This window comes from Prinia subflava, chromosome 3 (genome assembly GCF_021018805.1).
Source record: "Prinia subflava isolate CZ2003 ecotype Zambia chromosome 3, Cam_Psub_1.2, whole genome shotgun sequence".
NCBI classification, from domain to species: Eukaryota; Metazoa; Chordata; class Aves; order Passeriformes; family Cisticolidae; genus Prinia; species Prinia subflava.
Window position 1 is genome coordinate 40,719,027 of NC_086249.1, and position 14,325 is coordinate 40,733,351.

The 14,325-nt window shown below is 34.0% G+C and overlaps 1 protein-coding gene across 2 annotated transcripts in view; it reads left to right on the top strand.

Annotated features, from left to right (window-relative positions):
- The window catches only part of NBEA (neurobeachin), a 458,593-nt gene that overhangs the window by 265,789 nt on the left and 178,479 nt on the right, over nucleotides 1-14,325 (top strand). For both annotated transcript variants that reach the window (XM_063394796.1, XM_063394797.1), the window contains exon 39: nucleotides 7,972-8,096. In XM_063394796.1, the coding sequence (XP_063250866.1) occupies nucleotides 7,972-8,096 (125 nt within the window). The remainder of the gene's footprint in view (nucleotides 1-7,971; nucleotides 8,097-14,325) is intronic.

A 14,325-nucleotide genomic window follows, 5' to 3' on the forward strand; every position in this document is an offset into this window, starting at 1 on the left:
ATGGGAAAAGAGATCATATTATTTTAGGGTTTTTCTCAATTTCCCTCCAGAAAAGGTATAAAAAAAAAATAAAAAACAACCAAAAGAATCTTGCTGTATTCATTACACTCAGAACAACATATTCTATCATCTACATTAGTAGCGTAGTTAGTGCTCATGCAGAAGGCAAAGGAGGAGGGTGTCTCTGTGAGATTTGAATAAATTCTTCTCTTAATCTTCACTTTTCAGTACTACAGGTGAATCAAGCAAAAAACACTAAAAGATCTCGGATAGGGAAGGGTTATTTTGGAGGGGAGTTGAGATTTGGGTTTTTTTAAATTAATTTCTGTGAAAAAAAAAGGAGTCAGACTATAACAGGAAAAACACAACTACAAGAAAGAATTTTTTACTTTCTAGTGGTCATAGCACCAGTTTATCTGGTTTTTGTGCAACCACTGTTCACCTTTCCAAGGCAAAATTGAGTGACCATGGTTCCTGCTCAAATGCACTTTGATGTTCTTGACTGAAAAGGTGAACAGAAGTAGGTGACTGTATTAGATTAATCCATTCTACAGAATTGTTACTGGAAGAATATATAGTGTTTGAAGCTCAGAAAAAATCTAAAGTAAAAAAGTCTCAAACTAATTCTGTACATATCTTAGATATCATGATAAATAAGAAATATCTTAAATATTGTAAGAGCTAACGTTCTTACAATAAAATGTTAACATTTTTTGAAAAACAGCATCATTATAGCAAAATAATAGCTGTCCTAAAACTTTTGATTTATTTTATTAAATCAGCATTTTACTTTGTTAAATTAAGAAAACCAAGTTATTTTCTGAGATGTTTATCTAGTTTCTTATGGATTACAGCTGTAAAATCATACAATACTTTCCTGAAAAAATACTTTTTTTTTGACAAAATTTGTATTATTTCATGAGGTTTCCTGTTTTTTAGTCAGAGGGTACCCACTTTTTTCTTTTAGTTTGACTGATGATGTGCTTAACAAGCAAAATAATTTTGCTAACAGTAGGTAATATGCTTGTAAAAACTGTAGAAGAATTAAATGGAAATTTCATTTTTAAACCCATTTAAATTAGAAAACATTCTTTTGATCAAATCTTCTGGAAAAAATGTTATGATAGCATAAATTCCCATGAAAATACATGATCTTTTTCTTTTTCATTTTTCTAAATTAATAAAAGACTTCAAATGTTTTTATTTCCATATTGTATTTCCTAAAAGCAGGAGTGTATGTTAATATCGTGGTGCCTATTGCAGATGTGATGTTATAACAAATGTTCTAGTCAAAAGGTAAAACAATTATTTTTTGCTTGAAATTCAATGATCATTTGGTAGATCAAGTTTTATGTCAATTAAATTTTGCCACATTTCTACATTTTGAATAAGAAAATTATCATGCACACCTATCATGGGATACATTTTACTTAATCTTAGCCACCTATAGTTATGCTCCTAGTCTAAGCCATTCTGTCTGTCTCTTTTTTGCAGCCAGTTAAAAATGACAGAGATGACGCCCAGTTCATTCCATCTTGGAGTTTGTTATACTGTGGTATCATGGCAGTACTTGTGAAATCTTACTGAGTACCCATTGTACTGAGATATCGTGACATAAAAAATTATGCATTAAAAACAAAAATGTCCTAAACCACTCTAAGTTCTTTCAAGGTATTTTCCAAAAGGGAACTTTACCCAAATTTTCCTTTATCTAAAATGATAAAATGCCTTTTTAAGCTTTGGATGTTTTGTTTCCTTACTGTTTGGGATGGCACATTCTGAAAGGGAATTAAGGTTCCAAACCAGAAATCTGAGTTAAACCAGAGTATTGTTCCAAACACTTTCTTTTCTTTTCTTTTTTTCAAATATGATCTTTGAAGTCTTAATGCTAACCCTAAATTTTATTTCATTCTAGTGTTTCTAAGTTCATAATTTACTGTCTTTAGAATCTGGTGCAATTGCATTCAGTTGTTACTCATATTTTGTTAATAAAAAGCTCTTTGTGATTCTGGCGAGTCAAACACTGACAATTTATGTATCTGCTTTGTAAGTTGCTTCAGTTCTTCATTCAACTCCATTGGATTCACTTAAAGGAGCCAAGTATATAACTTTAGGAAACTGTATTGTTTCATTTAGCTGTACTACATGTAGTGTCCTACTATTGCCCATTAGTATTTAGATTTGCTAAACTTCTCTCCCATTATTTTAAACTTATATTTTATGTTAAATCAATTCAATAATTTTAAAAAATCTATTTATCTTTAGTTTTACTTTGTAGAAATTTCAGTTATTGCCACTTCTATTGCTGTTTTTAAGAGGTATGTGGCTTTTTTCTCTCGTTGTTTCCCTATTTATAGCTTTATGCCTAGTTAGTCTTATTTCCCTACAACTGCTGATTCTTGGTAGAAGTTTACTCCTATTTAATAATATAACAGCCATTCTAGAGTGAACAACTCATTCTGAAAAACTGAGCTTTATAAAAAAATCTAGGCAATCAGTAAAATGTTAGTCCTTGGTTTTTTGTGTATGCATTATGAGTTTTTTCCTTCAGATTCTGTGCAATACTATAAAATCCATAATCCTGGGATTTTACTGCCTTAGAAGTTTGTGGTTTAAAGTACCATAGCTAAAATTAACATCTCTATTGTCACAGCCTCTCTTCCACATCTAATGACATTACTCTCCTTTCTGACATCTCATCTATCTGAAGATTATTTAAAATAGAGAGATTTCTGTTTTCAGCTTTTGATATGTCCTCAGTTTTTTCACTGAAATTAAGACACAGAAGTTTCAGGAGTTAGAAATCTTCATTAAGAGTGTGTATTAAATATTCTTTTTTCCGGTGCCTTAAGAAAATAAAAGACACGTAAATCACTCCTTCCTTTCTGAAAAGGGTGTTGCCCTTTAAAACAGTTCTTTGAAAGTTCTTCATAAATTTGGTGGATCTTTAATCATTAGTCATCTTCTGATAGTTTTTTCTCTTTCTCTGGTAGCAAATTCTCTGTTGTCTCAGCTTTGTCCTTCATTATTAATGTAAGACCATTGGTAACATGATCATAGGAGAGAAACTGTTGGCTGTTCTCTTTCTGCTTTTCAAAGGTGACTCCTCTGCTCCAATTCTGATGATCAGTAGGAGTAAGTGTTTGCTGTTAGTTTGGACTACTCTGCACTCTATTTCATCCTTAGTTCAAAGTCCAAGTGGAAACTCTTTCCTCTTTTACTATCTTTTCCAATTTTCATGACATTAGGTGTTTCTCAGATTCATTACATCTTTATTACCTGTGTTAATGTTTTGAGGTTTTATTATTATTTACAGTTACTGTATCTATTGCAACACCACATCTGAACCTTATTTGCTCCTTTTTTGTTACAGATGACTTCTGCTATTTGGATCTTCTGGCAAATATGTTTATATTCTGGCTTTAACCATTACCAATATTGCATAAGCATTTTTGTATTTTTTTGCATTTCAAGTTTTCTTTTACTGGCTTTTTTTTTAATGTCATTCATTTTCTGTTCTTTATATTACATTAGAGGAATGCTTTGTGCTTTCCAAATATACTTTTTTTCTCCTCGTTTCTCAGAACACTCATAATTCCACACCGTGAAAAGAATAATATTTCTTTTTGGAAATATGTCACATAAAAGCAACCAGGACTAATTCTTGAAATTATAGATCATCAATTCCTTGCCTTTTCTAGTATTTTCCCAGTATTACAAAGACCATGGATTCTCTGAGATCCTTCCAGTTCTGTGACCCACCTCTTTTTCAAAACAACTTTTCCCCCTTCCCCCATGTCTGCAGGCTTGTTCCTATTCATTAATATATTCAAACTTAATCTCTTCCATCTGGCAGCCCATCCTCTGGGCTGCAGTTGGAGGATCATTTATGGACATGTGTAGTGCTACTCTCCACTGTTCCTTTTTGCCACTGGTTGCTGTAGCTGTAGGTGACATGTAGCAAACTGCACGTTGTTCACGAGCAGGGACTGGGTTTCACAGCTGTGCAGCTGTTGTCACAGATGCTGAATGCACACAGGATGGACAAAGACTTATGGTTTAGGACAACTAGTGTTCATAAGTCCAAGAAAAAACCCTTCTCGTGCTCTTCATTGCAGCTATGGCCATGGGAGTTAACAGAAAACCTTTTCAAAAGTTGTCTTTTCAATGTTCAAGCTATGGAGATGTAAAAAGGCAGGGAACACTATTCCATGCAGGCTGACTTGACATTCCTCTTAATTGTCTTGCTGGCAGAGCCCTGCACAGTTTCTCCTCTGAGAGGATAATTGAGCTACCTGAAACACTCAGTCTGTCTCAATAATCTTTGTCCTCATATACATGGAAGGTATTTGTGATATGGCAGCAAAGATTATTATGCAGAATTCTGGGCAGATCTGAGTTTTAGAGCAACCTGCATTTGAGAGACTTCAAAGCTGTTTGCTCCAACTTACTGAAGTCCATCTTGGCTACCCAGGAAAGCATAACACAAGTTTGCCTTTGCATGCCATGCTGGGTAAGAAAAATGTATTTGAAGTAGGAGAACATACACGTCCAGATGTCAAGTGGGTACCAATGATGACAGCGGCAGTGAAACAAAATCTTTAATCCTTCTAATCATGTAGTACAATAGGGCTTGTTCCATTAAAACGTGTATTTTCTTTGTATTAACTATATGAAATACTGCACATCTGAAATTTGGGATTAAGTTACAACACCATACCATTCCAAATAAATTTTTTCATTGTTAGTAGCCTTGTAGCATTTCTTGTTTCATGTCATTTCTCATTATGATGAGAAAGGTTTATATTGGATTATACTTTAGTTTGTAAGGAAATTATCTATGACAGTTACACTCATCATGCAGAGTTCTTTGGGTTGCATGTTTTAGGGTACACTTTAAGTAGCTGTTCAGTTGAAGGGATATAGATATATTTCTCTTTTCTTAAAAGTCTTTAAAAGTCGCACATAAATGATGTTCTAAACTTTTAGTTCTTAAAAAAAATCTTTACATTGTGCTTAATCTGCACTTCTTCATTCAAACAAGTCTGATTCAAAATGTCACTTCATATGGAGGAATGAGAAATTACATGTAATCTAGTTGGCTGTGGAAATAAAGATTATTAATAATATGCATTATAAGGAAAAGTAAAGCTTATTGAAATATTGTACTTGTCACAGAAATAAATTACTAAAATTACTTGATTTAGTCAAGTCACTTCTGGGAAAAATGCAGAAAGAGTTATGGGGGATTTGCAGACATGCTGTCTTCTAGGACTGCCTTGTACCTAGTACAGCATTAGAAAATATAGTTCTGCTTAATTTACAGCCATCATTTAGAACTACCTAGCAGCTACCTAAATTCCTCAAAAATCTTAAAGCCCGGGTAATATCCACAGGATTAGAATGTAAGTATTTCCAAAGTACAGTAATCTATGGGCTAGACAATTTAACTCAGACATAGATTCAGATTAAAGCATGCTAAATTCTTAATTTTAGGCTGGAACTGGTGCCACAGACCCTACTTAGTATAATCTTTAATCTGACCTAGACATGTGATAATACAAAATTTAAGGAAAATTACACATTCTTCCTGTTATCAAGTGATGAAACTCAATCATTCAAAACTTTCTGTAAGTATGGATCCATCATCTTTTGAAGTGTCTGCTTTCTTTCTAACAACAGGGTAGAAAAAGTATCTTGTCTTTTTGTTAATGATGTTGCTCAAATAATCAAAAATAAATCTTCTACCAACTAGTTAAGATTCAGAAACCTTTTCTTTCGGGTTGAGGTACTAAATTCCAGTACCTGGAAGCGTGTAGTAACATTGTGGGCTATACTTCTGTAGAAAACTGTAAGAAGGAACTTCTGTTCTGTTTTTAAAAGTCATATAATTTTTGATTAGAAATGATGTTTCTCTGCTTTTTTTCTCAAAATATTTCATTTTGCACCATTATTACATATTTCTAGCTTCAGTCCCTGGTGAACGTGTGATTTTTTTGGATCTGCAAAATAAACTTAATCCTCTGACGATTTCATCACTTTCTTACTTAACACTTCATTAAAATAGTGGTTTTAAAATCTGGTTTACTTTAAATTGAGACTATACAGTAATCTACAGACTAATTAATCAAAGTAATTAATTACTAGATTAAACACAGAACAACTTAAAATGTAGTTTTTTAGTCTTTGAGTACTTCTTAATTTCATAAAGTTGTTATTCTTACATAGATCATTCTTACCTACATACAAGTGGGGTTTTTATTGCTGCCAATACACATCATTTCAGAGATCTCCTTTTTTAAAAAGGGTTTCATTAATACTTTTACTTCTGTCCTATCATGACTTACTCTGAAATTAAAAAGAGGAGGTTTCTTGCCTTTCAAAAAACCACTAAAGCTGCCTCCTCACTGCTTGTAAATAAGTAAATGCCTGTTCTGGAAGACATCAATAAACGTAGGACCTTCACACAGACTCCAGAAGCATATAGTGAAAATGCCATGCAGAATGCAAAAAACACCATCATTGATTAAAAATTATGGTGTGCTGCTTCTGAAAATTTGTTCGTGGCTAGAAGGTAGGATGTTAGATCCACTCCCCACAGTGCCCTGCCCTCCAGAATGCAGGATCCAGGTCTCATGACAGCAGTTAGTAAAGTTGGACGATAACAAATGAAGGCATTAAAAGAAGGGCTGAAGTGGACTATAAAGAATGTAAATGTCTGTCCTACATTAGCATATTTCTACTTTTACTCTGGAAATGGCTAACAGCGCATAGCTTCTCAAAATGAAGGCAATATAGAAAACCGTGGCTGAAGTAACGACTAGAAAAATCCAGGAAAGAGCTCATACTCATGAGTTGTAATTTTTTTCTCTTTTTTCTTTGTCTTTTGATCACACACATCCAGGGCATCACAGATAGATTGAAAATGACTGGTTTAAAGCAGTGGTTCCCTAGTTAGGCTCTGCTAGGTCATGGCCTGTAGAATAATTTTAAGTGTATAGTGCATTCAATTATGAGTTTGATGATAAGGATGCATCCACAAGCATTTTACTTTCTTCCTAGTGATCCAAAAAGCTTTTAGAACATTGGCTTAGAATGCAGCTTTGCCCAAATAACTTAAAAAAACATGGGGGAGGTTTGTGTTGAAAAGTCAAGAAGTTGTCTGAAAGTGGAGCTGTTCAGTTCTTTAGAACCAAAGTTGAATACCAGATGGCCATATATGTGTACTTTTTGGCTTTAATATAAATTAACTGTGGCTTATAGAATTCTACAGGAGTTTTAATATTCTTTTGAATGCAAAAAGGCAATGTAACACTAAGATGGCTGTGATTGTTAATGGCTCGTATTAGCTGGGAGCTATAAAATCATCCTAGTACTCTGTTAGTGCTGGAATAATAATTTACCAAGACAATTACCACATGGTGGAACTTTTTTGCTGCTCTAATTCAGTGTTATTAATAATGAATAAAATTGCAATTTTCTCAGGTTGCTAGGGGCAGTGGGGAATTATTTCAATGAATATTTCAGCACATTAGTTTAATCATAGTTCCACAAAATTCAAGTGGGCAATATTTTATACTTTTAAGTTCGGTCTGCTAAGGGACCATAGTCATTAAATCGCAAACTATTTGCACTGAGGTCCATTCTATGATTTACAAGCCTTGTTAAAAACACTGTAAAAGAAAGCAAGCTGTGCCATTAATACTTGTAATTTGATGCTGCATTTGTTAATGGGTTCAGCGTGATTAATGTTTTTAGCAGCAGGCAGAACGTTTTGAGACAGGCGGTGCTGGGCTTTATAATACATAAATGCACGTAAAGAAATGCTAGGATATTGTAAGTTTTAGTAATACATGTTTTTACAAGATTGTATTCCAGAAATGGGAAAGCAGCAGTGCAATTATACAGTAATGTATGTAAATACAGTTCAAGCTGTGGTAGGTGCTGATGTGTGTGTTCTTTATTTTCCAGCCAACTGCATGACTTCTGGCGCTTGGATTACTGGGAAGATGATTTGCGCCGACGGAGGAGATTTGTTCGCAATGCTTTTGGGTCTACTCATGCTGATGCTCTCCTGAAAGCCGCTGTGGAATATGGTCAGTATCAACTCAGCTTAAAAATATAGCTCATGATGCTTTCTTCATGTCCGTGAATGCCTGAGAATCATATCCCTTCCTTCTCAAGGACAGTGCTGAGAATTCCTAGGACAACATATTCTTAGAAAAGGAATTCTTTCAATTCTTACACTTTAATGAACCAGAAGACTTGAGCTTGTGAGCTGTTAAATTCCCTGATCCCCAAGGGATTCACATCATACTTCTCTAGCATTCCCAGACACTAATTTTGAGACACTGGTAAAAGCAACTGATCTTGGCTCTCTGGAGTGACTAAATGAAAAAGGTCATCAAACTAATGTGTCATAATAGTTCCATCGCAGATGTTTTGTAAATGAGGAATTAAAAAATATCAGAAATTTTATTCTGGCATGCAAATTTCAGCCAAAAGGCTTTTTTCTGCAAATCAAATTAAAACTTGTTAACAATAATAACTTTTAAGGATAACTTGTGCTTTCAGTAGTGAATAGAATGCATAGAAGCTTCAGTTTTACAGACTGAAGAATTAGATAATGTTTGGTTTTCATAGAGATGTAGCTGGAGTAAAAAAGAAGAATAAGGGCATGCTTACAAATTCTTCTATAACATGTAAAAGGTCCATATGCTTGTGACTTCTGTACAGCAGACTGAACTGGAATACTCCAAAAATCTAAAGCAAATTTATTTCTCAGGTTTGAGATACCTCTCTGCCATATCAAAGACAGGAGTTTTTAAAAGAATGTTGTGATGGTTTTCTGTTTGTTTTTGTTTTAGTGCTGAAAAGAAAATACTATGATTCTTTAATATTTAGGAGTAAAAAATTGAAGTAATCGTTCACAAAGCAAGTTGAACCTTTCATCTGATGTTTAGCCAAAGGCTGAGGTTGCCAAAAGTTCTGAATATGATAGATATAAAGCTAACTCTTTATGACCTACACTTTTCACCAACTTTGTGGTTGCTGAGGCAAATTGCTGGGATCCAAACAAGGTTAGACACATGAAGTAATATCTTTGTGTGCAGTTATACTAGCAAGTGTAACTTAATCCTTACTTAAAGGTGAAGGCTATCATGTGCAGGACTTCAAGTCATAAACTTTCCTTAAGCTGGGTTAAAGAAGACATGTTGCCCTTTTGTATATGGTATTTCATATTTGAAAAAGGGTTATATTCTCCATGTTCTTCCAAAGCATCAGGATAGAGATTTTATGAGAGTCAGATACAAAACTGTGCTAATTGCTATGTTGCTTTTGAAAGGCAAATAATCACTAAAATGATGGACTTTATATGTATGTAACACCTGTTAGTGCATTCACCATACAGGAAAATTAAAGCTCAGGTTTGTACACAGATGGTGCACATCAAACTTAGTGGTTACATAAAACTTAAAAATAAGCAGAAGTTTTCAGAATTTAAAAAATAATTCTAACTTTTCATATATGTATTAAAATTAATATGGAATTTTTAAAAAGCATGGATTAAAGTATTCATGGATTCTATCTAGATGTATTTACTTTTCAGAGGCTTAAGCCTTTGGATTTTAATACTGAGACTTTTAGCTGACCTTTCTCTGTAAGAAAACATCCTTAACACTGATGTTATTTTTATGCCTCTTGGTGTTACTAATGAGTTGAATAATTTATGAGGTTGTCATGTGAAAAGGATTTGGTGTAGTTTGATGTACTTCTAGCTTCTGGTGTTGGAATGTGATTAATAAAGAGCTAGAGGCAGATTTTTTTTTTCCATAGGGCTTAACTTTCATTGTAGTTGGTTTTTTATTGGCTTTGTTTTGATAATTTTGTTTGGAACAGTTTAATGGTAAAATGCCCTTAGCTTCCAAAGCTGAGCATGATGTCACACTACAGAAAGAATTTAAAATATTAAAAAAAAAAAAATCAGGCTGCATAGTTTTCAAATAACAGATTTTATTTCCTGACCTCAGATAGTTCGTTTGTGAGAAATGTTCATCAAAGCAAAATTTTTTGGGCTTTTGTTTCAGTTTTTCATCTTGATTGATACCTCTACAAGTAAAGCTCTTTTGAGTATCAGTAAAATAGTGGAAACATCTTACAAGGTTTTGTTATCTACATTGACTGTCCATTATCATTTAGGATTCTGTGCTTAAATATTGCAATGGAGGAATGTTTAGTCAAAGCCTAAGTCAGCAAGCTCCTCAGTGTCTGCGATCAAAGGCATCAACTTAAATAGGTCTGATCAGGCATTGCAGAAGAGGGCAGCCAGTTGCAGCTGAGCAAAATTCACAGAGCAAAGATGACAAAATTAATCAGTCATTTCTTTGGCAGTAAATAATAAGATATGCTGAGGATTGCAGATGAGAGAATTATCAGATTCCTTGGAGATGTGCCTGCTTAACACCTGATTTATCTGAGCTTGTGCAGCCATCAAGATATGACCTTGATAGATAAAAAAGAGCTTTGCAGCTACTCTAGTATTAAATCATATTTGATGTTGAGTGTATGGATGCTGTAATTATATTTGCAGTCATTAAGGAAGGAGTCTTGGGAATTAAAACTATGTCTGTGATCTATATGTTTGTTTTAGAGAAGTAAAATAAATGTTAAATTCTACCTTGAAGGCCTAAAAAGAGAAATGTTAATTTTAGGTGATGGTGACTTCTTCCTGTAGGAAACATTCAGTGTTGTACTACTGGGAACTAATATTTTCTCAAAAGGATTTCTGTCAAAATGAAGTTTCTATTTAACTACAGTCTGTTAGTCACCTCTTGTATGCATGTTTGGATTTCCATTTTTCATAAAATATAATATGCATACATATATGTATGTATGTGTGCACATGTATATATATGTATATATGTTCAAAGTACCTGAGAAGTAAAAAACATTGCAATGAGAAATTATAACATATGCCTATATTATATATAGAAATTATAATTTCTATATATAGAAATTATAACATATGCCTGTGTGAAAAAGTATAGCAAATTCCTATGGCTATATACTTAGCTATCCCTTGAGACTGTTTGCATCTCAGTCATAGTAGCATTTATAGGGGATTAACTAGAGAATTTTTCCTCTTGGATTAGTCTCCTCCATTTCTAAGATTTTCATATTAGGCATTAGATTTGTTTGTAATGTGTTAAAATTACTTTCATACCCAGATTCAAAATGCAAGCATAATTAGTTCAGCACTGTATATGCTATGCCTTTTGGTTTTAGTTAAATTCTTACTTGAATCAAAGTATAGATTCATTTCTCTTTTCTGTAGCTGAAGGGATGCTACAGACAAAGATAGATACTGCTACTTTGCAGTATCAAAGTGCAAGCTAGAATGGAATTTGAATTACCTGGAACTTTTAGTAGAGTTTTAATTTTATAATGTCAATATCTTAAACAATTTTTATTCTAAGTTTAGATGGAATTTCAATGTAAATAAGTAAGTTGTAACTGAAAAGAAAGAAAAAAGGCAATATTGGATAAATGATTATACACTCTACTTTTCTTCCCCAAATTTTACAATGGTGGATATGTGAAATATGCAGATATGACCCAATTCACAGGGATGCTGTACATGTGGTGAAAGAACTGTCTCTTCTAGTTAATCACCTTAACAGTTTACAGTCATTGGAGATTAGCATAAAGGAGACACTACTGTACCACCCTGCCAGTGAGACAGAATACTAGTCCACATAGGTCAGCCTAAGAGTAAAACAGTTCCTTTATTAAGATTTGGTCCTTCAGCCTTTACAGATCATGGTCCACAAACAATTTGTACTCAGAGGGAGTACAAGAAAGGCTGCATTTTCTAGTCTACACTGAAGTAAATGAGCATGAACTCAGTGCCCACATTCTAAACTTACAAGTGTAAGCTGGTCAAATATATCTAGGGTATGTGCTCAAGAATATTTAGCCAGTTAAGCTGATTACCGTGACATCCTAAATGCTTAAAATGAAAAAGAAAAGAAAAAGAAAAAGAAAAGGAAAATGTCTTTATAATGTAATGCATTCAGGTTTTGAAACAAAGCCACAGATATGTGTACAATATAGCTGCATATGGCTTTTGAACTTGCATATGTGTTTGGAAATCTAATTAGCAACCTTATTTCAAGGGCAGTTCTAGCTGAAGCAGACTGTGGCTCCTTCTGGGACTTGCTGCTAGTGCTCTAAGTTTCTCTAAATACTATGCTCAACCCTAGAAATACATTTTTATTACACAAACACAAATAAAAAGCATCAGGTTTGGAAACCTGGAATGTTGAAATCTGAACTCCATTTTCATGACAGCAGATGAATTTTGATGGACCTTCAAAGAATGGTAGGAAGGATTCCTTCAGGCTGCTTAAGGACCAGATTATTTAGCAATCAAGAGCTGCCTTAGAAACAGGGCTGTGGTCATTCCTGCTATGAAACTGAGGGTCTGAAGTCCATGGGAACTCAAACAAGAGTCTGTTTTCAGAATGAGGCATCTGAGTGTCCCAGAGACCCTAAAGGAAGATTCAATTCTTTCAGGGTCCTCAATGTTAAAGAAATACTTGAAGATGAAATTTCAGAAACTCCAGCTCTAGGGCAACTCCACAGTGCTGAGGAGTCCAAAGCAGTTGATTTCCACAGCTCCCGAGCTCCATCTCATGAGCTGCTGGGCTCCCTGCCCTCTGCAGGCAGTGTTAGAACAAGGTAAAGGGAGGAGTGTCCAGGGAAACTGGCAAGAAGCTATGCACCAAATGTTGCTCTAGAAAGCTAAGCCAGTGTTTTAGAAACCTACCTGACATTTTCAAGTAATAAAATGTATGAAGAAATCAGAATATCCCATGACCTGGAGATGCTCAATGTCATCATCTCTGTTCAGAAGCTTTGCTGTAAAATCAAGTGCCCTATTCCAGGAAATCTGAATGTGCATCTAAAAGCTAGTCGTCATTTCCATCCTGCATTTCAGGCACTTTTGATGTACTAGATTGTTGACACTAATGACATTGCTAAAAACTTAAAGGTGTCTTTTGTTGGTGAAAATACTACCATTTTTGCAACAAATTCAAGACTGTCGAAGTTACTGCACAAATCACATACATTTAAAAGAGTTTGTTTACTTTTTCTCAACTTCATAAGGTTCTCAGACTTTATTATCCTTTACCTTATCATTTTTTCTGTGCATATTGAAAATGCCTAGTGTATTTCCAGAACAGTTTCAACAACACTGGTTTCAGAACCAACCATAGGAAAACTTGTATTTTTTCAGTAACTGGTTCAAAATTATAAGCAAATTGAAGTCAACTGATTGTGAATCATTAGTGAATCACCATGAATGAAGATGTGAACAGGTATAAAGTGTTTCTAATATCAATTTGTTCAGTATAATAGTTACTATTACTGAAATTGAGTTTGTTGTGACTGTATAAGCCAAGACAATATTTTTGTCTTTCTTTTTCCTATTCACTTAATGCACAATCCTAAAAATCAGTCAAACACACACCTACAGTTTCATAAAATATATTGTTCTGGGTTACCATTATTTAAGATAATTTCCCAAACTGATATTTATTTAAGTAATGCCTTAAGTAAGAATACATAAGAGCAACTGAAGAATGAAAGCCCTTTTCTAAAAAGAAACCTTGTTCTCTCACCTCATTCATGCACACAAATTTTGTCTGTAAGTAAAGACAAGGTGACCATTAATCGTGAGCAGTTTTAAGAATAGAATTGACTTTCTGGGCAGTAAAAAACACATACTTGATGTTCAGTGGCGAGCATTTTAAGAATATGTATACAGTCATTAAATTAACCCATAACAATTCTTCCCTGTGCCAAGTCCTCTTTGCTCTTTAGCCCAAATGGGATCATGCTGCCATGTGAAACAAGCATGTAAACATTTCTTCTTCAGCTGAAGCCCCTAAAATAATACTTCTCCTGTTACAAAACTTCCTTCCAGTACATAAACTAACTTCCACATTGTTTGTGAAATCTCCAGTGTACTCTGAATGAGTTTATATATGAATTGTGTGCCTGAAGGAGTCACAAAAATCTTGTTTTTAAGCACAGCAATTTAAGATTTTCATCTATAGCCTTATAATTGTAGCCCAACAGTGCCATCCACTGCTTCACCAAATAAACTTCCAAATACTACACTGTCACAGGATTTTAGGGAAAATATTACATGATCGTTTTGTTTCCTTAAAATTTTATGTGGTAATTGCAAGATACAGTTTTGTCTAAAGAAAGTCCAGGAAAAAGCTTACATTGGATGACTGAAGGATCTGCAAAGCA